This window comes from Pogona vitticeps, chromosome 1 (assembly GCF_051106095.1).
Source record: "Pogona vitticeps strain Pit_001003342236 chromosome 1, PviZW2.1, whole genome shotgun sequence".
NCBI classification, from domain to species: Eukaryota; Metazoa; Chordata; class Lepidosauria; order Squamata; family Agamidae; genus Pogona; species Pogona vitticeps.
The window spans coordinates 250,408,858-250,435,384 of record NC_135783.1 but is presented as its reverse complement, the minus strand read 5'-3'; the positions used below and the strand labels follow the sequence as shown (position 1 = coordinate 250,435,384).

At 42.5% G+C, this 26,527-nt stretch overlaps 2 protein-coding genes across 3 annotated transcripts in view; both read right to left on the bottom strand.

The window, feature by feature from the left end:
• Positions 1 to 6,613: 6,613 nt before the first annotated feature.
• Positions 6,614 to 11,586, bottom strand: LOC144587247 (uncharacterized). The gene is made up of 4 exons (XM_078387235.1): positions 11,393 to 11,586; positions 10,638 to 11,209; positions 6,980 to 10,087; positions 6,614 to 6,720 (listed from the first exon to the last, which is right to left on the bottom strand). Exons 1-3 carry the CDS (start codon positions 11,584 to 11,586, stop codon positions 7,995 to 7,997), a joined length of 2,859 nt encoding a protein of 952 aa, XP_078243361.1. The 3' UTR covers positions 6,614 to 6,720; positions 6,980 to 7,994.
• Positions 11,587 to 15,667: 4,081 nt separating this feature from the next.
• PTDSS2 (phosphatidylserine synthase 2) overlaps positions 15,668 to 26,527 on the bottom strand; it is a 66,713-nt gene continuing 55,853 nt past the window's right edge. For both annotated transcript variants that reach the window (XM_020784087.3, XM_072985569.2), the window contains exons 10-12: positions 26,049 to 26,194; positions 19,988 to 20,173; positions 15,668 to 17,917 (exon numbers count right to left, since the gene is read on the bottom strand). In XM_020784087.3, coding sequence (XP_020639746.2) covers positions 17,767 to 17,917; positions 19,988 to 20,173; positions 26,049 to 26,194 — 483 coding nt within the window. In that variant the 3' untranslated portion in view covers positions 15,668 to 17,766. The remainder of the gene's footprint in view (positions 17,918 to 19,987; positions 20,174 to 26,048; positions 26,195 to 26,527) is intronic.

Here is a 26,527-nt window from a genome sequence, read left to right as displayed (position 1 = left end):
AAAAACAAAACAGTTCTTCTAAGAAAAGTGTGAGTTTCTCCTGTGCTTACAGTAACATAATGTAGTCAAGAAATTTTGAATCGATTTGCTTTGTGCTAAAAGAGGAGCAATTGCAGGAGCATATGGCAAGACAGTTGCCCCTTAAAATGGAGAGCAATCATGTTCATGTCAGATCACTTTTTGTAATCTTAGTGATTTAGTTCATGCTTCTTGTATCTTTGTACACTATTACCCCCTTGTGGATGAGAGGGGCATGGGTTTCTCAATTAATATACGGAATAAAATGGACTTGTGCTAAAACAGGCTTTCCAATCCATTCCATCTAAAAGCTGCTGCTTATGCATATTTAACACCTGTCGCTGCCACCTGCTTTTAATGTTTAATGTTTATTCATTTTGAGTTTTATTCTTTAATGAATTCAATTTACTGTAGTTATTTTTTGATCCTTTGTTTATTTTATTTCATGATGTCATGTCAATTTTGTTATGTTGGTGTTTTATGATTATTAATTGTATTTTTTTCTCTTTTGTACACCCCAGGCCAAACAAACAAACAAACAAACAAACAAACAAACAAACAAACAAACAAACAAACAAGAGTACTCTGGTGCATACCACATCACCCAAGCCAGTGAACAAGTGTCTCAAGCCCCTTTTTTTTGTCTCTCCCACTTCTAGTTCTCTACCTCCTTTCTGTAAAAATGGCATAGTAACATGCAAATTTCATTAGGTAAATGTATATAACTACAAACCATTAAGTGGGAAGTGGGGTGGGAAACCTGGGGAAATGTTGACTGAGTATGAGATTACACATGGCTATACACATGGCTTCATTTGAATTCCTTAGAGATGAGAGATTTGAAATCAATATTGTTTTCTGAGAAACTAATCTTGTTGTTATTCCTCTGATATTCTTTTTTCTTAAAACGTAGGAGGGAGCATATAAAGTATCGAAACCATACATGCTGTCTAGCTGCAGGTTTGGAATTTTTATCAGCGAAACTCATTCACCCACAGGACAAACTGGTGAGCAGGGCTATAGATTTGTTAACTTTATCCAGCTATGACTATGTCTTTTAAGAAAGCAAGGGAAGGAAGAACAGCCCATAGCTGAGAGACAGAAATGTGCCACAGTTTAGCCCATTCCAAATTAAAGAGCTTTCATAACATTCTGTTCATCTTAAAGGCCATGCCATTGTGCTGCAACTCCACGTCTTCCTGAATGTGAATGAGTACCTGGATGCTTATAATTCCATCTTCTGCTCTAGGTTTGGGCTCCAACTATGTTGTTCACACTGGTGGAAACACCAGGAAGTATGGATTAAACAATCTGATCTTGTTAGGTCACAGAAGGCTGCCCACATCTTTTAGTAGTACCAGAAGGTGTTTTTTTAATAATTATTACTTTTTTTTAGACAATCCATCACATTGCAGACAGATAATACAATTAACTACTGTACTCACCTTACTTATTAAATATGTTAACATTCTAAACACCAGCTATTCATGCCATTTAACAAAATAACACTAAATCTCAAATCCCCACTGTAGTGTTCACCCTGCTCATTAATATTCATATTGATATTTGCATGCACCAATGGGAGTTGGTGGGGGCAGAGTTAAGGAGGGAGAAGAAAAAGGAAGGAGATTAGAAGAGGAGGCAGTTTAGTTTGAGTTTTGGAGTTTGAGTTGGGAGTTGAGAAAGAGTTTGGGAAGGTGGTAGAGAATAGAAAGGAAGGTTGTTTTAGCTGAGAGCTAACAAAACTGACCAAACTTTTATTTCTATTTGGTTTTTAAATGACATGTTGACTGGACCTCTGTCTTTAATATTGAATAACATTGATATAATCAACTGGTGGCAGCTGAACAACAGGCAGCTTGTGTCTTTGTTTGGTGAAACAACCAAGAGGCAGGTGGGTATGTGACACCCACATCTTGAGGGCCATACTTGTCCAGCCCTGATCTAGACATGAGTGAGATGGACCAGATATTTACACTGATGACACTCTGCTTTACATCTTAGTTTTTATTTGTTTTTATAGCAGGTTTGCCCAAATACCGCTGATGGGCTGTCTGCATGCCTGGCACTTCTCCAATCCTCTCAAATGTCCATCTTTTTCAACACTGGCCATTTCTGATTTCATTAGCTGCCATCCCACACACAAACCTAATTTGCTGACATACACCCACCCACAATTTCCCCAGTCCCATTCTGAAGAGAGAGGAGGGAGGTTCTGAACTCAGCAATGAACTGGATGGGAGAATGCACGCAAGCAAGGTGCAACTTAAACCAGGTCAGTTGAAAGTATAATATATCGGGGGTCCTCCGGCTCCAAGGGCAAAGGCTTAGTCCTCCCTTTGAATAATCAACTACACAGTTTAAGAGCTTTCCAAGAGTTGGCACTGGTCCTATATGCATACAGGGCTAGCAGCAATTAGAGCACCTTTGGCTGCGATGCCAACTGTAAAGGTAAAGGTTCCCCTTGACAATTTTTGTCCAGTCGTGTCCGACTCTAGGGGGTGGTGCTCATCCCCGTTTCCAAGCCATAGAGCCAGCGTTTTGTCCGAAGACAATCTTCCGTGGTCACGTGGCCAGTGCGACTTAGACACGGAGCGGTGTTACCTTCCCACCGAGGTGGTCCCTATTAATCTACTCACATTTGCATGCTTTCGATCCGCTAGGTTGGCAGGAGCTGGGACAAGCGACGGGCGCTCACTCCATCGTGTGGATTCGATCTTACGAGTGCTGGTCTTCTGACTCTGCAGCACAGGCTTCTGCGGTTTAGCCCACAGCGCCACCACGTCCCTCACGCCAACTGTATCCCTTACCTGAAAACATTGGATCGGGCTGCGGGGATTCACACCCTTATCACATTCAGATTGGTCTATTGCAATATCCTCTGGGAGTGCTGGGTCTGAGAAATATTTGGAAGTTTCAGATCACAGCTGCCCAGACTATCACTGGATGTGAGACATTCTGATTGCACCACCCCATGTTCTGTAGCTCAAGGGACAATTCATTTGTTTTTAGGGTCAGTGTAAAGTGCTGTGTTTCACCTTTTGTGTTTAGGTGCAGGTTCCCTGAAGGACTACTTCCTTGTATATGAGCTTGCCTTTTCACTGGTCTCCTTTTGTCTGAAATTCAATGGGGAGCAGGAAATAGGGCTTTAAGGGGATACAAAGACTGCCCCATGGACCAAGGTTTTTTGCTTAAAAAGAGATGATCCATTTTTAAATACTGTAAATAAGTGGCATTTTTAGAGCAGAAATCAGAGATGTGCTGATTGCTTTGAGACTACAATTCCCAGTACTCCCCATGCAGCATAACTGCCTGGGTGATCCTGGGAGTTGTAGTTTTAAAAATAGAAGCTGCACGCCTTTAGCAGAAACAAATTGATTTTGAAAACGCGATTTTCAGTCCAGATGTTGCTAGTGAACTTCAGCAAAGTGAGGATTTGTAAACCTCTGGAGAGCAGAACCTTTTGAAAATTTAAACTTGTTTTCTCCTTAGGAGTCCCTGCAGCACACCAACAAGCTTGATCAGTTAATAGAATTTCCTTTCTCTTTGGCATTAATTAAACCAATAGTTTATGCAACTTGGCATCTGGTTGGTTAGTGGGCTATATAGAGGTGTAGCATTTGCAAGTGTCATAATTGGTGGTAGTTTTACAGCTGAATTCAACAAAGCAACATCTTGATTTCCTTGGTACAAAGACGTTTCGGGGGGAGGTAGGTCAAATGCAGTCATAATACATGTTGCAAATTAGTATATAATTCAGCTTTATAGTGGTGTGACATAGCGGTGGAGACACTATGTTGCACAATAGTCTCCATAGTAAACTGAATGTTGTCCATGAATCCCCAAGATAGTTTAAGCAAGCAATTGTTCTCCCTGCCTCAAACTGCCTTTGCCACCATCTGCAGTATCAAAATAGTAGAGTTTACCTACCTTACAAGGTTATTGTAAGAGGATTACTGAGAAGCACATGCTGTCCTGAAGTGCCTAAGCATCTGGGAGCAGAATCTCTTTTTCTACTGTTTTTCTACTGTTAGCCTAGGCACTCTGCCTAACAAGCAAAGAATCACTGTTAATGATCAAGGGAGTGTCATCCACATAAGTAACGATGTGCAGCCTTCTGCTCAATTGCAGCACTTGTATTGCAGAATGACCACCCCACCTTGGCTGATTTGTTTCTCTCACTGCTCACCTTACAGAGAGCAGGTGGAAGTTAGTTCCGAAGAGATGGTTTAACCATGCTTAACTCCTGCTGTTAGCTGCTCCGTTTCCATGTTTTATTCTTTTTTAAAACTGACTGCTGTCCATCTTTGCAATTCTGAGTCAGTATAGCTGTGATGACATGGAACTTGAAAAAAAACTGAGGGCTACCTTCATTGTAGGAAGGCTTTTAATTAAGTAGCTAAACAGAAAACTATGTTTTACTCTGCTTGTAAGGTGTTGACTGTTGTAATTTTCATTGATGCCTGGATTTCAGTGTTTGTTAGGAAAGGGGAGTGGAGCTTATGAGACAGTGGTGCAACTTCTAAACTGAGTAACTGAAGCTGTCTTCGGGCTTTTTCAAAAGATATCTAGATACCGTATTTTTCTGTGTATAAGACACCCCCATGTATAAGACACCCCCCAATTTTCTAACCCAAAATCAAGAAATCTAACTGGGGCTTAGCAAGTGGAGGGGAAAGCAGGGATCAAAGCCCTGCAGGATCACTTTGATCCCTGCTTCCCCCTCCACTTATTTTGTTCTTTCCTCAGCTTACTTCCATGTATAAGACAACCCTCAATTTTTAGTCTAAAGATTTTAGACAAAAGTATAGTCTTATACATGGAAAAATACAGTAATTTTGTGGTTTAAAAAACTGGGGAAAAACTGTTGAACAAGGCAAAACATGTCATGATTAGTATTCAAAGGGAGAAATTGCTAGCCAAGGAGGGAAGCAGCTACTCATAGCCATTAAATCCTATCAATTTATATCTGGATGCAAGTCTTGTGCACTGTGAAGAATTTACTTTTGCAGTACATGTATTCACAAATTTTTATGTTGGCTTAGAGGTTGGAGGATTAGCATGTTTATATAGTCATGTGAAAAAGAAAGTACACCTTCTTTGAATTCTATAGTTTTACGTATCAGGACATAAAAATCATCGAGTCCTTAGCAGGTCTGAAAATTAGGTAAATACAACCTCAGATCAACGACAGCACATGACACATTACAATGCATCATTATTTATTTTACAAAAATAAAGCCAAAATGGAGAAGCCATGTTTGAAAAACTAAGTACACCTTATGATTCAATGGCTTGTAGAACCACTTTTAGCAGCAGTAACTTTTCTGTATGAGTTATCAGTCTCTCACATGGTTATGGAGGAATTTTGGCCCACTCTTGTGGGAAACTTCTGCTTAAAGGTTGTAGATGCATTCTGTTCCAGTGATGTGCATACACTCCTGGCAGGAAGTGGCAGCTGCCAGCAGGTGGGGTAACCCCTTATTCTGCCCTTTCGGTTAGAGGTAGAGCATGATCAAAGTCTTATTTCAGCCAATCCTAGTTAAGAGTAGGTAACTAGTATCCTATCTGAATTCTAACAACATACTATATAATCATACTAAGTAAACAAAAGAGCTCTCAGGGTGTTGCCATAGGCTCCGCTGGTTCGGACATCTGTGCTGTCAATTCCTTTGTTCTAAGGCAATTAACCTTCCTTTGTTCCGTGATCACCCACATACTCTCCTTTATAATATTGCTTCCATTCATTGAGGTTTACAAACATTTGTTTATGCACAGCTCTCTTAACGTCCTGCCACAGCATTTCAGTCAGGTTGAGATTTGGACTTCGATTGAGCCATTGCAACACCTTAATTCTTTTCTTTTTCATTCATTCTGTTGTAGATTTGCCAGTGTACTTGAGATCATTGTCCTGTTGCATGACCCAATTTCAGTCAAGCTTTAGCGATTGGACAGATGGCCTCACATTTGAGTCTAGAATACTTTGGTATACAGAGGAGTTAATGGTTGACTCAATGACTGCAACATGCCCAGGTCCCTGTGGCTGCCAAAAAACCCCAAACCATCAGCCCTCCACCACCATGCTCAATGGTTGGTATGAGTTATTTGTGCTGATATGTCTTTGGTTTTTTTTTGTTTTTTTTTTTTTGCCAAACATGCTGCTGTACATTGTGGCCAGACATTTCCACTTTGGTCTGCAAAGGACTCCAGAAATCCTGTGATTTGTCAAGATGCAGCTTTGCAAACCTATGCTGTGCTGTCATGTTCTTTTTTAGAGAGAAGAAGCTTTCTCCTGGCAATCCTTCCAAACAAACCATACTTGTTCAGTCTTTTTCTAATTGTACTGTCATGAACTTTAACATTTAACATGCTGAGGCTTGTAGTATGTATATGTGTATTTCATAACAGAGTTAACCAGACAGATTGGGCAGCTCTCTAAAGCGCTGTATTTTTCCAAAAGGTTTAAAGTATGAAACATAAAATACTTGTGTTGTTTGGAGCAACTGAATATGGCTCAACATGTTAAAAGGTGGAAGAAATAGTCAAACTATCATGTATTTCTTCTTGAGAATTTTCAAAATCTTTTCCTTCATATGAACAGGTTACTTACCTGTAAACATGGTTCTTTAAGTGGATTCTCTATGAATACACACTGATGGGTTAAACAGCGCCTGCGCTGGTTCCTCTCGGAATTTTCCAGAGCTATGAGGGAAAAGATACAATGTTTGAGTTGCCCTGCACTGCGCAAGTGCAGCCCGCCAAAAATCCCCAGTTCCGTGTGCCCGCACATAGAGAGAGTTGGAACTCAGTCAACAGTGACGGACACGTGGGGAGGTTGGGCGGGTCGTGTGTATTCATAGAGAATCCACTTAAAGAACCATGTTTACAGGTAAGTAACCTGTTCTTCTTTAACGTGGTTCTCTATGAATCCACACTGATGGGTGACTACAAAGCTACTTACAGGATGGTGGGCCGTCACTGCAGCAGTGATGTAAGGATAGCCCTCCCGAATCTGGTCTCATTCTTGGCCCTGAGGTCCAGTCTGTAGTGCTTGATGAATGTGGATACACTGGACCAGGTAGCTGCTCGACATATATCGGGGATGTCAATCCCACGCAGCAGGGCCGTGGATGTAGCAACAGCTCGTGTGGAATGAGCACGCAGGTTTTCAGGGAGAGGTTTGTGCTGCAACTCATAGGCCAACGAAATGGTGGAAACCAACCATCTGGAGAGGGTCGACGTCGAAGCAGCAGTCCCTTTACGTTGGCCATAGTAACACAAGAACAGTCTCGGGACCTTTCTGAAGTCCTTGGTCCTGGAGATATAAAAGGACAACGCACGACGAACATCTAAACAGTGGAGTGTGCGTTCAACATCCGAAGAGGGTTCGGAAAAAAGAGTAGGCAGCAACAGAGGTTGGTTGACATGAAAGTCTGAGACCACCTTTGGGAGGAAAGAAATATCTGGGTGTAACACCACCTTGTCCTTGAAAAATTGGAGGTAAGGGGAATCAGCCCGGAGAGCCGCCAATTCACTAGCCCTACGGGCAGAAGTGATGGCCACAAGAAACAAAGTTTTGAGGGACAAAAACTTCAGGTCACAGGTAGCCATTGGCTCAAAGGGGGGACGAACCAGTGAGTGTAGTACTGTCTGTAAAGACCACTGAGGTAATGGTCTTCGCACAGGGGGTCTCATGTTGGTCAGACCTCTGAAGAAAGCTTTCACCGTTGGATGGGAAAACCATCTGGAGGATTGAGATCCCTTGGGTTGGAAAGTTACAATGGCTGAGGTGTATACCTTTAAGGTAGACTTAGATAAACCAAGATCGAATAGGTGTCTGAGATACAGTAGCAATGTAGATAAAGAGACGGGAGATGCTTGTAAACCCCGCTCCGTAGCGAATTTGAGAAAGCCTTGCCACTTGTGTTGATAGAGGCGGATGGTAGAAGGCTTTCTTGCCTTGTCAAGAACTTCCATTATTGACGGGATATCCTCCACGCTGTCAATTGGAGGGAGTCGAGGTCGGGATGGAAGATCGACCCCGAGTCCTGAGTTATTAGGTGGGGAATGAGAGGAAGCTTGACCTTGTCGATTGCTGCCTGCAGAAGTAGAGAGAACCAAGGTTGTCTGGGCCACCAAGGTGCAATCAAGATTGCTTCTGCTTGCAACTGGAGGGCTCTGACTACTGACCTCTGAACCAATGGAATGGGAGGAAACAGGTAGAGAAGGCCCTTGTGCCAAGGGATCATGAAAGCATCTCCCAATGATCCTGGGCCCCGTCCTGCCCTGGACGCGTAGCGGAGACACTTCTTGTTGGAGTGCTTGGCGAACATGTCGATTGTCGGAGTTCCCCACCTGTGGCAGAGTTCCTGAAAGATCTCTGAGTCCAGTTCCCATTCGTGATTTTGAGTGGGACGGCGACTGAGCTCGTCTGCAACGATGTTGTCTGTGGTGGCTATGTGGATGGCTACCGGGTAGATTTGCTCCTGGTAGCACCACTCCCAGAGATGTATTGACAGGAACAAAAGGGACTTTGATCTTGTTCCTCCCTGCTTGTTCACATAAAACATCGCTGTGGTGTTGTCTGTGACGAGCTGAATCGCCCTGCCTCTCACTAAAGGTAGGAAGGATCTCAAAGCCTTTATGATGGCTAGCAGCTCCAGGTGGTTGATGTGCAAGCCCTTCTCCTGAGGGGACCACAGGGCGTTGATCTGATGCCCCTGGCAATGGGCGCCCCATCCGAGTGGACTCGCGTCCGTAGTGACTTGAGTTGTCAAATGAAGAGGACGGAAGGGACGTCCCACCAAGAGGTGAGGTGGGAAAGTCCACCACTGAAGCTGTTGTGCCAGCTCCGGGGTGACAGTAAGAAGCTTGTTTGGACTGTCGAGGAGTGGATCGAAGAGGGACAGCAGCCAGATTTGAAGTGAACGCATCTTGAGGCGAGCATGGGACAAGGTCGCCGTTGTAGAAGCCATGAGGCCTAGCAGATGTTGCGCAAGGCTTGCTTTTACTCTTGTCCTTGGCCTGAATTTCCTGATGGCTTTGTGTAACTTTCGGATGCGTTCTGGAGGCATGAACATCCGAGCGTGTACTGAGTCTAGCCTCGCTCCGATGTAGTCCACCACTTGAGATGGGTTCAGCTTGGACTTTTCGTGATTCACGGTAAGACCTAGTGATTGTAACGTCTGGAGAACATACTGAGTGTCCTCTAAGGCCTGATGTTTTGAGGTCGAGACAATCAGCCAGTCGTTGATGTAGGGAAACACCTGGATCCCCTGGAGGCGCAGGTATGCTGCCACGGGAGCCATGCACGTGGTGAAAGTCCTGGGTGCTGTGGAAAGGCCGAAGGGTAAGGCCAGAAACTGAAAAATGGTGTTGTTGAAGAGTAGACGCAGATATTTCCTGTGGCTCTTGTGTATGGTGACATGGAAATATGCGTCTTTTAGATCCAGGACCACAAACCAGTCTCCTTGCCTCAGAAGATGGAGAATGGACTCTAAAGTCACCATCTTGAACTTGCGTGGTTTGAGAAACTTGTTGAGGCTTCTCAGATCGAGGATGGGACGGAGTCCCCCGTCCTTCTTTGGTACCAGAAAGTATCGGGAGTAAAAACCGTCGAGGACATCCTCTGATGACACCTTCTGGATGGCCCCTTTCTGAAGGAGAGTCAGGATTTCCTCCTCTAGGATTGGATCGAATGATGTAGGGTTGACCTGTCCTAGAGGAGGCAACCTTATAAACTCCAGGCGGTAACCGGAGGTGATAATGTTGAGAACCCAGATGTCGTTGGTGATGAGAGTCCAGTTGTGAAGGTAAGGAGAGAGGCGGGTGGTGTGGGAGGGTGACGGTGGAATGGCCAGGGAGTCAAAGGTACTGTTTCTGTTTTCTTCCAGGTGCTTTGAAGGACTGCCTCTTACGGGACGGTTGGGGTCTGAAAGCAGCAGATGAAGAGGAAGAAGCTTGAGGTGGACGTTGGGAAGAATTACCTCCATAAGGACGGTAAGTACTGGTGGAAGGCTGTTGGTAAGACTGGGTGGTGTACTTTGGACGCCACTGAGGTTTGGATTGTCTAGGTGGAGGTTGGACAGAATAGGATTTGGCTGTTTTCTTACTTTTATGTAAGTTTTCCAGGTTCTCATCAGTACTCTGGCTGAAGAGGCCTGTGGCATCAAAAGGTAGATTTTCTACTCTAGTCTTAATGTCCTCAACAATGTTGGCTGAGCGCAGCCAAGCATGCCTTCTCAGAGTGATAAGGGAAGCAAAATTCTTGGACGTGGCCTCTGCTACATGGCGGGCGGCTAGTCGTTGGTATTTAGATACCGTGAGAGCTTCCGCATGAGTATCCAGACAGAGCTGTCTAATGTCGTCTGGAGCCATTTGAAGGGCTGGAAGAACCCTGGACCAAAGTTGTTTTTGGTAGGCACCCATAGCCACTAAATAATTCACTGCACGCAGGGTGAATGTGGTCATAGAGTACATTCGACGTGCCAGAATCTCTAACTTCCTGCCCTCCTTGTTGGTTGGGGTAGGATGACCTTTTGCAGGAGTCTTAGTGGAGCTAGACTCCACTATTAAAGAGTTGGGTGCAGGATGCATGACCAGGAAAGAGGTGTTGTCACCATGGATCCTATAGAGATTCTCGGTTCTTTTCGAAATCGAGGTAGCATTGGCCGGGTGGTCCCAGAATTCCTTAATAAGATCCATCAGTTCAGGTATGAAAGACAAACTGACTGGATGCGTTCGCTCGGCCTCGATATCCCCGAAGATGAGATTTTCTTCTCTTCTTGGGGACTGTTCAATTGCAAGCTTCAAAGCCTGCGCCATGCGGCCAACCATTTGGGTGTAGGAAGAAAAATCTTCCGAAGGAGAGGATGGCTTTAAGTTCGCTGCCTCTGGGGGCAAAGGTTCCCCCGGGATCGGAACTTCCAAGGACACCTCCGACTCGGTGTCGTCTTCCGCACCGGAAGATTCCTCTCCGGGATGCTCTTCCTCTGAGTGGTATGGAGAGGATGGAGGACGAGGTACTTTCGGCCCCGAAGGTGTCTTTTTCGGGGCCGGAGGACACTCCTCTGCAGGTCGTCGAGGTGGCGCGACAGGCGGTGCAGTCGGGGCATCCGTCGGCGCCGTAGGCTTACCGGAGCCCGTTTCCGAAGGTCTATTCGGGGACGGGGTTCGACGCGGAGAACGTGACCTAGAGGATGAGGAATAGGAGTACTTAGATCTCTTTCTCCTATGTCTCCTATCTCTTGAGGTAGAAGAGGACTCGGTAGAAGAATCCCTTCTTCGCCGTCTCCGGTGGGACCTCTTCCGACCCCGACTATATTCTGAGTCGGACGGTGAGGAGTCCCTTCGGCGTCGGTGGCCTCGACGGTGCCTGCGTCGATGACGGGGTTTTTTCGGCAATGGTTCGTCGTCGGCAGAGTGTGAAGCTGGACGCCGAGGGACTGGATCTTCGACTGGCTTGGTAGGTCGACCCCGTGGGGGGGGAGAAGATGCCGATCGACCCGACTCCGAAAGGAGTGAAGGAGATCGGGTGGTACGCCCGGTAAGTATTGGGCTGAGCGGCATGCTTTCGGCGCCGGCAACGAGCTTGTCGAGCTGGCTAACCGTAGGCGATTTTCCCAAATCCACCGGAGGCGGTTGGCGAGGTGGAATGGGGGCGCCTAAGTCGGAGACCGAGTCTCGGTCCCGAGAAGACTCCTCAAGAAATGGAGAAGGGACCGAAGCCGAGACAGGTGGGACGACCAGGGTAATCTCCTTGGTCTTCGCCTTAGCCTTTGACGCCGCCTTGGACGGACCCTTCTTCTTTGTCGGTGCCGAGGTTGAAGAAGAAGGAACATCAGAGGAAGACTTCTTTCCAATAGGCAATTTCTTAGATTTCGCTTTGGAAACCTTCGTGGACACCTCCTTGGATGTCAAAGGAGGAGAAGAGGAGACCAAAGTGACCGATGAACGAACGGTGGAGACCGACTGAACGGATTCCATATCTGACGGTTGTGAAGCTGAGAGAGTACGGTTCCAGAGAAAATACTTGAGGCGTTGCTGACGAGATTTTAGGGTCGCCTTGGTGAATTCCTTGCAATGCTTGCAAGTGGTGGGCGAATGGGTCTCGCCCAGACAGAAAAGACAGAGGGAATGATGGTCCTGGAAGGGGAGCTTCCCGGAGCAAGCAGAACAGCGGCGGAAAGGTCCCTTTTTCGCTGACATAAGCCAAGCGGTGAACGAACGGTAGAGAAAGTCAGTAATTGAAGAAATCCTGCTGGCGCGTGGCGCCTCAGCAGGAGGTAATAGGCCTCAATCAGGATCAAGCGGGAAGTGAAAGTACTTGCAAGAAGCACGCCAGAGGCAAGGGAAGGTCAGCCGGTCCGAATTCAGGGCAACGGAGAAGCGGATAGACGATAGGCAAGCCAGGTCAAGTCCAAAAAATCCGAAAATAGCGAAAGGAGAGTAAAATCTCAAGAGCTCTAACCGAGAGGTTCCAACTCCGCGGGCGGATAAATGGAACTGGGGATTTTTGGCGGGCTGCACTTGCGCAGTGCAGGGCAACTCAAACATTGTATCTTTTCCCTCATAGCTCTGGAAAATTCCGAGAGGAACCAGCGCAGGCGCTGTTTAACCCATCAGTGTGGATTCATAGAGAACCACGTTAAAGAAGCAGTATGTTTCCCTGTAACCTTAAATAAACATTGAATTACAGTCTGAGAGGTACACATTTTCCACATCATTTAACATTTCCTCTGTGCTCATGGAAAGAGTTGGTCTCTTTCAACTGATTAAGTGTACTGTACTGTACTGTACAGGAGCTCTGTCTGCAACAGGGATAATCAGATTTGAGTAGAAACATGCTTAATATACTTTGAATACAGTCTTGATCTCAGTTTCCTGATCCATCAAACAAAAAATAGGGCTTACTGCCCTTCAACAGGTTGAAGGATAACAAAATACAGACTGGCATTAGAACATTATGGCCTATTGTCAGTCTTTCCCTTCTACTCCATGTGCATTTATTCAGAAGCAACATTTCTACTCCACAGACAAACTTTTCTTGCAGGTCTTCTTCTGGAAAGCAAGGCTCAAATACAAGCACTAGAATCTCTATTTATGGAAGACCAAGTTTCTTGCCCAAATATACTTTAGTAGAAGAAAGTGATCTTGTCCAAGGCTGTCTGGTTTCTTAAACCAAATCAAATTAATATCTATGGCAATAGACACAAAAGCTATTATATTTTTGTAATACATGATGGCTCTAGCTACTGTATAGCTACACCATGTTATCTCCCCCATTGAAGATAATGAGGGAACACCCCCTTCCCCTTGCAGCCTTTTTATTATAACTGTTATCCACTGTGGTGGTTGCAATTCTACCACCAATCCTGCTGCCTACCAAAAAACCTGAAGTCTCCACTTGTGCCTCTATCCAAGGGAACACAGTAGAGTGGCAAGCATGGGGTGAAAACTGTGCTTTTCTATTATTGTTTTCTCCAAGCCACTGATTTTTAACAGAGGTCAGAGAATACACATGTACTGATTTACTACCGTAAAACATTTGGGAAAGTTCAAGTTCTTCTTCCTCCTCCTCCTTAAAAAACAACTTTACTGACATTCTCACCTATCCCTTCTCCACACACAGACCCCATCCTCTCCCAACCAGTCCATGGTGACAAAAAGGTTGGGGACCACTGCTCTAGAGCACCACACCAACATGCTATGGGGTGCAGATTTAAGAGTGCATCAATTTGATCATGTTCTGAATGAGGGTGGTGATTTGTGATTTCTTTGCTTTGGGGAGTCAAGTTCCAAACTTAGGTTTTGTCATACTAGAATGTTACATGCACATGCACATGCACACAAAGGCACATTTTTTGGGGAATGCATTTTTTAAAATGCAGCATGAAAATACTGAGAGTCAAAATAAACTCTAAATAGTAAATACTACAACAAGTAGTATTTTAAGCTTAAGCTCTATAGCTAGGTCACAAAAGTGGAATTTGCTGTTGAGTGATCTCAAAAGATGAAAGCAAAGGACCACATTGACAAGGTGGCATGTATTCATAACCTCTACAGTAGTTCACAAGCTGTATAAGGAATACAGCTATAGACAGATAGCAGTTCACACACAACTTTGCTTACATAGATGGCTAAGATAAAATGCACAGTAGACAGTATTAGCAACAGAGCAGTTGCAGTTCATTCTGTACTCACTGAGACATACTCCACATTTCATGGCATTGCAACACAAGCACTCACTGTCCCTTAACTCTTGAAGGGTGGCATGTGGGGAGAAAACGTCATAGCACTTGCACTGCCAAAGATCAAATTACAAAAAACTCAGAAAAGGGATTAAGAGTGTTAGTTCCATGCTCATTAAGAATGTGCTGTACCAAGAAGAGAACAGGCCGCTATCCTTTTGGAACATACTGGTTCTATAGTCATCTTATCTGTTTTTTGATCTTGCAACTATAACTAACCTGGTTTGAAGGAAAATCTCAAAACCATTTCCCATTCATGCAAGTCTACATTAATGGGGTTCTCTGGTTCACTGATCTATTCCTTTATTAATAGCACCCTGCCACCCATGTGCCCACCTTTGCCAATGCTAACATGGTCTGACCATATTTATTTAAAAAATAATGCTATTGTGGCAGATAAGAGTATAATTTCTAGGTTAAGGAAGAATCTAACATTTTTAACTCTACAGTTTTAGCTTGGTTCTTACCCTGACTATCAAAGCAGTTAACGAAAAAATGTAACATCAATATGAATGGCTACCATTTAGGAAATTATACCCTTTATTTCTGTCTTATTCCTTGTGTGTGGTAATTTTTGTCATTAAAGAACTAAGGATAGAAGGGGCTCAAAGGTTACAGCTAATCCGTCCCCCACAATGAAACAGGGGTTATCCAAAACTCCAATAAACTGTAAATTCTATACAGATCACTGGGGCTAATTTTTTCATGAATATAAGGGCAGAAATGTTGTATGACTAAGATGTATGCAGGCTGAATAAGAAGTTTAGCTACATTCCCTCTGGTGAGTAATTGGGTGTTTATGTAACCAGATCCAACCAACAGAGGGTCCAGACCTCCTTAAAGCACCATCTCAACTGGACAAAAGTTTTTGCTACTTCCTTGTTGTGATTGTGGAAACTTTCTTAATCCTAGTCAACACTTTTGGGAATAGAGGAGAATGCAAAAACTTGCTAGCTAGAAGCAAGAACACATTGCCTGTAAAATCTCAATGGCGCACCACTGCTATACTAAAAAATTCAGTATTATGCACTTTGTTTATTGCGCATGCCCAACTGGTTTGTTATAAACATTTTGGTTCTGCACTGTTGAATTTAATTTATACCCTTCTGTTCTATTTCTGCAGGAAAGCAGGAGTCCAACATGTCCCAGTGAAGAATCTGATGGAATCCCCCCCCCAAAAAAACCCTTCAATCCCTTTAGTATCAACAAGACTTAGATGCTGTTCACCCCAAATCAGATTCAAATGACAATGTAGCAAAATGTTCTTCACCAATAAATATTAGTGCTGGTACAGTCCATGGCTATCAGAGAGCACCCAGTTGCCCCTGGAAAAATTGCAGCTATAGTTAGTTCGCAATAAGAACCTTCTTACCTCCTACACAAAGTTCAGAATTCAGGAGTACACCAGCAAACACCCTTTTATTACATTTGTTCAGTTATCCAGACTATGTAAGACTTAACATTTCAGTGAACAAAAAGATCAATACGAAAAGTCATGTTTTGAAAGTAGGTCAAGTTCAACTGGGAAAACAAAGGGTTTTTTCCTTTTTGTCAGTGAAATTATACATAATTGGTTCTCAAAAAAATTCCCTTCAGGTTCTCTCGATCGCACTTCTTATCACCAGAATTACCATGAAGGATGCTACAATACAAAAATTACAAGAGGGGCAAAATTTACTAGTACAAAACCAGACAAAAACTGTACGTCTAGGTACATCTTGCAAAACTGGGCCACATTAGCACAGGTACTACCTCTAGTCAGTTCACGAGATAGGTACAAAATGAACTTGAACAACTTCAAATACCTACCGCATCCATATTTGGGGAGAGGCTTGTTCTATGTACCAGCTCAGCATTTGCTTTTAGGGTTGTCTGTTAGTGTCTAGTTAGAGCCATAGTATCCCTTATTACTAATTAGTAAATAGCTCCTAATTTTAAACATCAGCCATTCAGTGACTAAAGAGCACTAAAATGCACAAATCAAAGAATAAGCTTCACATGACCTCTCTCATATTGACCATCATCGAGCAGAGTTCCTTTACTGATTTTATATGCTAAAAAATTACTTCATTTGTTGAGCTCTTAGAGATTCATTTACAGGACTTTCCCCCCTGCTAATGAAAGTATCCATTATTTCAGAGAACATTAGTGTCACTGTAGTAACAAGGCAAAGGCAGACTTGTTTTGCCATTCAAGTATCATTATGAAAGGAAGCCAAGGTCTGTCCATTGTGCTTTAACCAGCAGCATTTTTGAGATCTCATGGGGGAGAGATGGCAAGAGAAGGGCTAGCCTCTTAGCTTATTTTCACTTAAAAAAAGAAAAAGCAGCAGCAGCTTTATTTCAAAACAAATTCCCCAAAAATCCATATATTAAATTAATGCAACATTAATTTAGGGTAACATATAAAGGGGAAATCCATAGCTGATTTAGGATTACAATGTGAATTCCTATGACAACTGTAACTGTAGAAATGTCCATGACATGGACACCATTTGTTTTTGAAGGCAAGTGATAAGTAAGACAGCCAGTGTCCTTGGATGGGAGGCTTCTGTGAGATGTTGGCAGTAGCCTTTTCTCATTTAGTAACTGTGTCGACTGCAGCTGCCTGCAAACATCCCCACTGTATTAAGTTCAACTTGAACTCTAGAAGTAACAAGACAGACCTAGAGAATTATATGACAGGCTCTGCCTTTTACAACGGGGATCCAGGATGCAAGGCAAGAGCAGAAAGCAGCTCACTAGTAGAAGAATAAGGCAATGAGCACACAGCTTTGGTAGATGAACTATTTTCTACTTGTTTTAGCCTGCACTTCATTTGGGTAGAAAACACCAAAGTTAAGCATTAAACTTTCTGACCTAATGGGATAAAAATGAACTGAAGAGGTATTTAGTATCAACAAGTTGTATAAAACTTGCAGGCTGTTTTAAGGTAATGCACCTTTACTTTGAGATACAGGCAGCTAGATCCAAGACCTCTAAGGGCTGTTGCAATAGTATACTGTGCAAGTTATGCAGTTTGTTCTCATGCTTCAATTGCATCCCTCCATTCATTTTGTTCCTATTGTCCTAACTGATGAATAAATCAGAAGGACATGAATATTATATTCACAGCTCAAGGCAGTTCAGCAGAAGACACCAAACTGCTTTTCAGACTGTACATACGTACTCCAGAAAAAGTGTTCATGATGCTCTGAGCAGGACAAGTTCTCCAGAACTGGAGCCACCAGATTCCCTTTTGCACATGTTCAAACCTCCCCAATCTTCTTCTTTCTAAGATGACACAAACATTTACAATACACTTAAGTGGAGGTTCCCTTGCAGAAGGAGTACTGCTTGTAATGTTAGTTGTAAACACCTTCCTCAAAAGAGATGAGGTGGTGCCTTTTTCAACAGGAGTCTCACACAAAAGAAAACAATGAAAATTACAAAACTAGGGAGGGTTAAACTTGCAAGTTAAGAAAAAATAACCCTCTTAGCCCTTAGAACATTACTGAAGTTCATAGTTTTTTCTCTCGTAGTCCATTCCCACTGTGCTCATCTGCAGGTACAGAATGTCCATCACCGTTGATTAAACACCTGTCCTTTTCCTTTCCGTATTTATGTTCTTGCTTTTGCCTTCTTATCTCTTTATACCGTAAAGTGATATCACTAGGAATAAAGCAGAAACATACTTATTTAAAAACAAGAAGTCAAAGCAGCTTTAATTTACAAAGGGACCACCTTTTCTTTTCCTCTAGCACTCCTCTAATAAACCAAGTCAGGTTGGCTATAACTAAATACTAATGTATCTCCCAGTTCCAAGGTGACAGCCTAAAAGCTACCATGACAGCCTTACAAATGCCCAGGAGATGGGAGACAGCCTCCTCCTACTCAACAGACTTTGTTGAACCTTCTCCACAAACCAAGGAAGGAACTGCTATCCCATACAGTGGTGCCCCGCATAACGAGCAATTCGTTTAACGATGAATCCACATAGCGATGTGTTTTTTGCGATTGCAAAAGCGATCGCATTGTGATGTTTCTAATGGTAAAACATCGCTTTGCGATGATCGGTAAGCGTTTCGCTTACCGATTTTTGCATAGCAATGTTTTTAACAGCTGATCGGCGGTTGCAAAATGGCCACCGGGTAAAGAAAATGGCCGCCCGCTGTGTTTTCGCGCCCTTTCCTCGCTTACCGGGCAGCGAAAATGGCGGCCACATGGAGGATTTCCGCATAACGGTGATTTTTTGCCCATAGGAACACATTAAACGTGTTTTAATGCATTCCTATAGGCTTTTTTTTTTCGGAACGGATTATCGTCACTATGCGGGGCACCACTGTATTTCATATGCCCCCCAGAAAGGAGACACTGTATCTTCTATCAAAAACACTCAGTTTCTTTGCTGTGTAAACTGTAGCTGCTGCCTTTCTCCTAGAGTTAAAAGCTTTTAAGCAGTGCAGAGCAAAAAAAAAATCAGTGTGCAGATAGATTTTTTAAAAAGAGTGCAAAACAATCAAGAGTCGATCAGTTGACTCCATATATCTCTCTGTCTTCCATCACGAACACAGTGGGCTAGTTGGTACTCAACCTAGCATTCTATCCCACTGAGGAAATAAGTGCAGAAAGAAAAACAGCAGCAAGTTGTCATGCATTTAGCCAGCAGAATCCAGTGGAGTGGAATTTTGCTTCTCTCCTCCTCCCTCTTGGGGGAGCACAAACATACATATTATGAGTCCAGAGGACTGGGCTGTATCCTTCCAAATGGAATTCTGTACTACAGAGGTCAATTCAGGAGGTACCACATGGGACCCTCTATCATTTGCCTCTTCTGCCATTGGTAAGGGAGCAAAGCATTCTGCAGGCCATTATTTATTACTGTTTTGCCCTGCTTTCCAGAAGGCAATGGAACAGCAGCATACTTCTTTGCTTCCTCCAAAATTTAATGACACGCAGAAAACTGAAGACATCTGTACTCTTAGGAGATAGATCAAATTCATGGCAGCCGATTAAACAAGTACAGTGGTGCCTCGCAAGACGATGTTAAATCGCTGTCTTGTGAAAACACCGTCTTGCGAAACGTGGTTCCCCACTGGAATGCATTGAAATCCATTTAATGCGTTCCAATGGGGAAAATCGTTATCTTGTGAAAATCGCCCATAGAGAAACCGTTTTGCGAAGCACGGACCCAGCTGTCAAAATCGCTGTCTTGTGAAAAACCGTCCCTTAAAAAACCATTTTGCGAAGCGTGGACTTAGCTGTCAAAATTTTCATCTTGTGAAAAACGGTCCTGGGAAAAAAATCGTTTTGTGAAGCATGGACCGAAACATCGTCTATCGAAAATCGCCCATAGGGAAAACCGTTTTGCGAAGCACTATAGCGATCGCAAATACCCATTGTCTTGCGAATTAACCATTTTGCGAGGTAATCGTCTAGTGAGGCACCACTGTAGTTGTTTTGAATTGTTTATCAAAGGGCTTGTTACAATTGGTCAAAAACTTAATCTAAATGCTATAACCATTATGCAAAAGCCTGCTTCTACCAACTGCAGTCTTCCTGCTTTGAAAGTTCCTTTTACATACCGTAGCCTTAGATTACTACAGCCAAAATCCAAATGCTCACATTTTTCATGATTTCTACAATATGTCATCCTGGTAACTTTCAATTCTAACAAAATAAGGCTGTTTGAATTCAGAACTAAAACCAAATGAACCAGTCAAGAATCCAGTTTTTGCTTACCGGATAAAGAAGCGCCACACTGTCCATGTAAGCACAAGAATGATTCCCAGGATCCAGCACTGAGTAATGTAGAAAGGAAGTGACAATGTTAGAGTGTAGGGATCATATTTTATTACAATAAGGAACTCTGTAGCTGTAATAGCAGCAACCAGCCATGCCTGCTGACCCAACTTCTTATGGAACTTCCTGCAATAAAAACAACAGTATTAATATATAGGTACACACATTTGTTTTTTTTCAAAATCACATTTGCAAAGCAATTACACAATATGCATTATTTTTAAGAGTTGCACAAGTCACACTGAATTACTGTGGGAAATACAATTCATAACACACAATCCAATGATATCAGAGTATTACTTTCAGCATTGTTCAACACTTTGATGGCAACATCTCCAAAAGCATTTGACTTTAAACATTATCTCCACAGTGTTCAAGAACTTTAGTGGACTTTGTTTCAAAAAAAATTGTAAGGATTTCAATGAGACACTATGTAGTAGTAATAGGAGATTTAAATTACCATGATACATTTTGGGGCACAAATTCTACCAAGCATGGGCCTTCCAAGAAATTTCTGGCTTGTGAGGCTGATAAATTTCTCCTAAAAAGGTGGAGGGAGAACCTAGAAGATTAGCTATCCTGGACTTGATCTTAATTAATAGATATGACTTGGCGGAGGAAGTGGCAAGTAAGGAGAACTCTGGCGGAAAGTGACCTTGTTATACTTCAGTTCTTGATTCCAAAGGCATCAAAAGTGGAATGTAACCACATGTGTATGCTGGATTTTAGGAAAGTCAATTTTAATAAACTCAGGACAATGACAAGTAAGATCCCATGGCAGGAACGCCTAAAAAGAAAAGAAGTCTAAGAAGAGTGACAGTTTCTTAAAAATGAAATTCTAAAGACAAACTGTACAATTTTTAAAAAAGGTGGAAGACAGCAGAAAAGACCAATGTGGCTTCACAAAAAATTCAGAGAGGATCTGAAAACTAAAAAGGACATATATAGCAAGCAGAGGAAAGGCCAGGCCACAAAGGAAGAGTACAGACAAGCAACAAAGAATCGCAGGGATAGCGTTAGGAAGGCAAATGCAGAGAATGAGCTGAGGTTAGCAAGAGACATTAAAACAACAAAACAGCATTCTTCAGGTAGGTGTGTAGCAAAAGATAGGGAAAAAGACATAGCTACTCAGTGGGGATGGAAAAATTGTAACAGTTGACAAAGGAAAGAAGAACTCAGTTCTTAGTTTAGTTCAGTTTCCCCCCCAAAAGACAGTCTGTGACTCTCCAGGTAAATGTGAAATACAAGTGGAGGGAACAGCATTTTAGTTTGACAAATAAAGAGCCAAGGAATACCTTATGTGGTGTCTGCCCAGGTAATGAATATTAATGTGCTATCTGCATGTACCAATGAGAGTGCTGGAGAGGCAGAGTCACAAGATATATGAGTCTCTGGAGGAGGAGGAGACAGCAAGATAGTGAATTGGGATTTTGGGGAGAGACTATTAGATTGCTAAGCAAGGGCTGATGTGTAGTGAACCGATGAAGACCATTAAGGACTGTTTAGTTAAGAACAAAAGATGTTGGTTTAACCTTTATTCTTTGTTACACCTTATTACAGCAGGACCCCTGTATCCGCAGGAGATTGGTTCCAAGCCCCACTCTGTGGATACTGAAAACTGCAGATAGCAAATCCTATGTACTATTCCTATAAAGATAATAGCTGAGGTTGGCTAGCAACAACAACGCTCTGCAAAGTAGAGGGAGTCACTTCAAGATGCCGGGAGACTAGGCAAAATAGCTATACAGTTGCGAGCTACTTATATAACATAGCTTCTGGTTCCCTCTAGTGGCAAGTTCTGGTAACTACATTGTATAAACATGAATTTGTTTTTTTAATTTAATACTTTCAATATTTTCAGACCATTGATAAATGAAACCATGGATACTGATCCCACAGATATGGGGGCCCTATTGTGCTCTGGAGGAATTCAAATCTCCAGGGTCCAGTGAAGTGCATCCTAGAGTATTGAATAGGAACTGGCTGAGAAACTCTGAGGACCACTATCTTGAAATCAAGGAGGATGGGTGGTGTGCCTGATGACTAGAGGTGGGCTAATGTTGCCCCTATTTTCAAGAAGAGAAAAATGAGGAGTCCGTCACTCGACCCATTATACCACACTGGGTATCCCAATGTCACACCCCTCCTGTAACATCTTTATTGCCAATTAATTTAACGAAGAATATGGTAAGTATAACATAAGAGGTTATTATTCTAATTTTGATCATTCAAGGTAGGGAAAAATATATAAACATTTTGTATCACTCACCTACACACGCAAACAGTCTACAAATACACAACTTTCATGTGCAATTCTACCTTGCTTACAAGTCACAATTGTATTATACAATTCTGAATTGGGAAACAAAACTATATTTCTTTAAGAATCTCTTCTTTGAGCATTTACTTGTACAATGGGAAATATATTATTTTAAATATTCTCTTCTTGGAAAAGTCTACAGAACAGAATTTTAGAACCAATAGTGACTGCTACAGCTTGAAACATAATAATAGAACACCTTATTCTCTTAATTAGTATTAAGAGTTTTATCAAATGGGATGGAAATGGAAACTCCCAGCCCTTCCTGAAATAACCTCTCTCCCATGACTGCTAGTCCTTCAAACAGAGCAAGAGTAGAGAAAGACTGGTTCTTCCAAACCTTGCTTTACACCAAACTGTCTCAAAGTGGGGAGGAATCCTTCTCCCACTTCAACTCAGCAATTATGTTCAGGGCAGAGAAGAAACAGTATTCTACAGCATTTCCTTCTGCTTAAACCTACTTCTCAAGTTGAAGGAAAACATCAGAGACAGCATCACTTTTCCTCTACCTTTGAACTACTTTTGAGAAAGGAAGAAGAGGGCACTGTCTTGTCCCCACCCCAAGCTGGAGTCCATGCTGATGATGGACAAGCAAGCCGGGGCTGTGAGCAGCACTGTCTTTGACTCTTTGGGAATGAACCTCATTAATCTATACTGGAGAAAAATAAAAACATCCATAGAGGAGTCCATTGGGGTAAAAACCTCTCCACTCATGGCAATGTTAGTATTGGGTGTAAGAAGCAGAATATTTTTTATCTAATCAGCTCTGCTTTATAGAGTACAGGATTAATTTTGTCCCACAGAGGTCAGTGGAAACCAGCTGAGAACGACAAACACCATCTGGTTTCTGTCTGTCTGTCTGCATGCATGCATAAATGATAAAGGGTCCCAGAATTCTCTGAAGGATTAGAATGTTGTTTGTCTAGCAAAACAATGCTTTTTGTATAGTTGGCAACTAATATCCATTTGCATGTCTTTTTCTAAAGAGTGGGAAGAGAAGCATGCCACGGCTTAGTGCCAGAGCACATACTGTGCCTATCTATGGTCCCAGATTCAATGTGGTGTCTAATTGAAAGGATCTTAGATGACAAGCCTGAAGGGTGGGGCAGGGACCGTCTGAAGTCTTGGCGAACTGCTCCCACTCAGATTAGAAAATTCTGAGCTCTACATCTATTTTAGAATAAGGTTAACTTATATGTAATTGTGGTAATGCAATAAAACAGAAGGATAAAAGTGGAAGGCATGCAAAATACCTTTTAAGGCAAGTCCTCCCTGCACCTCAACAAACCATTCTTCAGAATCCGAACAGCAATGTGTCACAAACAGAATAAGAACGACGGCTGGCCTACTTTGATCTAAGCAACAAAGGAGATAGCTCCAAATGGCTTGAGACAGGTAAGTCATATACTTCAAAACATTGAAAGCCTTGAAGATCACTTTTTAAATCAGCTTTGGGGAGAAACATTCTTTCCCCAGCCAAAACTAGGGGAGTCAGATGGAATCCAGATGTGAGACACTCACATTTACTCTTCCAAATCCAAATATATTATCCAGGGCAAACTCATACCACTGCATAATATGCTCATTCACTGTATTCAATGCTCCAAGAGAGGGAGACACTTCCAAATCTTAGATAATCTCTTTGCCTAATGGCACAAATTTTAGCTCTGCAACCTTACATAAGCTGTGATTTGATTATTTCTCAAACTAAAATAGTTTGGCTGGCTCTCACACCACAAAAAGTCAAAGTGGAAATGTACTTTGTTTAGCACTTGAACTAGGAGGATTTGTTCATTATACCTTTAGATTTTATCTTGTTATCTTGATTTGTCCTCAGCCCACTACATGTTTTTCAGAAGAAGCAGACATGAACAAACCATGCAGAACTCTATCAGGCCATCAGGAAACAATCTCAGAACTGTACAGCTGGAAGGGACCCAATGGATCCTTAAATCCAGCCCCTATTGGTCCAAATCTTTCCCTAGAAAACTTGCCAGGACTTCCAAAAGTGTTTCTGAGAGAACAACAGAGCAGACAGCTTCAATGCTCTCTCTGCACAGGAATCCATCAGTTACTTAGCTAGGTTAAATTTACTTAGCTTTCTGAACAAAGAAAAGCCAACAAACAAACAACCCCAAACCCATCGGAAATGTGGGAAAAAACCCCCAAAAGCAACCAAACCCCCCAAGACCCATCAGAAATGGAAGCGAAGCCAACAAACAAAAAAAACCCCAAGACTTATCGGAAATGGGGAGGAAAACCCAAAATGCAACCAAATCCCCCAAGACCCATCAGAAATGGGGGGAACCAAAAAAACAAACAACCCCCCCCAAGACCCATCACAGCACAGAAACATAAACCCCCCAGCCTGAAACCACACTGGAAAAACACCCAGAACAGTTTTTTTAAAGCAGAAAACTTTCTTATCTTGAAGCAGAAAGGACATCCCAAACCAGTAGGTCCAACACAAGGGGCTAGGGGATGGCCTGTCACTGCTGAATGTCCTGAAATCCAACTAAACACACTTGGCCCTTCTTCCCAGTTTTAGAGTCAAAGACTTGCAGGTGAAACTGATCTTAAAGTACAGTGGTGCCTCACATCACGATGTTAATTCGTTCCAGCGAAATCACTGTAGAATGAAAACATTGTGATGCGATTTTAAAAGCCCATAGAAACGCATTAAAACCAGATTAATGCGTTCCTAGGGGCTTCAAACTCACCGTCCAGCGAAGATCCTCCATAGCGCGGCCATTTTTGCTGCCTGTGCAGCGAGGAATCTGTGTGAAAACACAGCGGGCGGCCGTTTTGCTTACCCGGTGGCCATTTTGAAACCGCAGATCAGTTGTTAAAAAATCATCGCTTTGCGATGATCGGTTCCCGAAGCAGGGAATTGATCATCGCAAAGCAAAATTCCCCCATTGGGAACATTGTTTTGCGATCCCTTTTGCGATTGCAAAAAGTTCATCGTGATGCGATTTCGTCATCAAACAGAGCGCCCGTCTTGCGGGGCACCACTGTATTAGAATTCTAGATACTGAAAGAAGACACTTTTGGTGTTGGTCAATGAAGAGAAAATAAGCTTAAAGTTATGGGTCAGCTAGGTTGTTCCACTTTCACTAAAGGAAAACACAAACATAAACAAAACCTGGTATCTGGGTCCTAGCGATTACCAGAAAATGAAGCAAAATGAAAATAATGTAATTAGGCCACTGTTTAGTGTATGCATTGCCATGTGAAGGCAAATGGCCGTAAAATATTAACAACTGAACAGGAAGATGGTGTCAAAAACATTAACAAAATCTGTTGGGAAGAAAAGGATTTTGAAGGGTCTTAAGAGCCAGATCCTTCAGACATAACTTTGTTTTCACAAAGCTGTAGCATTAAGTCCTATTTCAAGTTAAACCAAGGCTGCTCTGTGCAGCAGCTAACTGCATTCGAACTATTCTGAATTATAAGCAGCTTGTTATGTACTTCTGCATCTTTGAAAATGGCATGAGGCAATCCAAAGCACATGTACTTTGTAAACTATTGTATAGTTAGTCTGAATTATTTTTTTAAGCGGGCTACAGGGTTTCTCTATACAGTACTAGCAGACAGGTCCACCCATAGCCCTGCTATTTTTTGTCACCACATTATTAAAATAAAGACATAAACTTATTTTGCATAAGAGAAAAAACTTACGGATCATCCATGAAATCATAAATTTCTCTCATGGCTACACCTCCGACATTCACATAAAATACAAGTCTCAACAGGACCAAGTAGTGTTCTGGAGGCATCCACAGGACAAATTTCAAGTAAAAAGTATTCAATTCTGCCAATAAAAACTGAAACACACATACCATCCAATTACATTTTAGGAGACTCCAGTTTCTAAACTCTACATTGTATCAGAATTAAAATAGTTCACAAGGATAGGTTTCCACATTAGTGGGTTTTTTTAATTCTACAAAACATTGTCAGCAATTCGTAAGATATGCCCCTTTCTTCCTTTGGCGTTCTCCAGTCTTCCTACAGTATAATGCAATTTAAGTTCAGTATAACAGAAATAGATTGTTTAACATCTATAATTTTTACCCTAAAATTATGAAGCAAAAAACCCACACAGGAAGTCAAGTAGTCTTAGAAACAGTACACGAGGGCAGCAGGTAACTCTGCTT

What these genes read in the sequence shown, in the direction of transcription:
- LOC144587247 (XM_078387235.1), bottom strand. Translation starts at nt 11,586, where the DNA reads ATGCCGCTCAGCCCAATACTTACCGGGCGTACCACCCGATCTCCTTCA. An exon ending in AAACCCCGTCATCGACGCAG is followed by an intron (nt 11,210 to 11,392) that starts GCACCGTCGAGG and finishes CTCATCCTCTAG; the next exon opens with GTCACGTTCTCCGCGTCGAA. An exon ending in GAATCTCTATAGGATCCATG is followed by an intron (nt 10,088 to 10,637) that starts GTGACAACACCT and finishes ACCTCCACCTAG; the next exon opens with ACAATCCAAACCTCAGTGGC.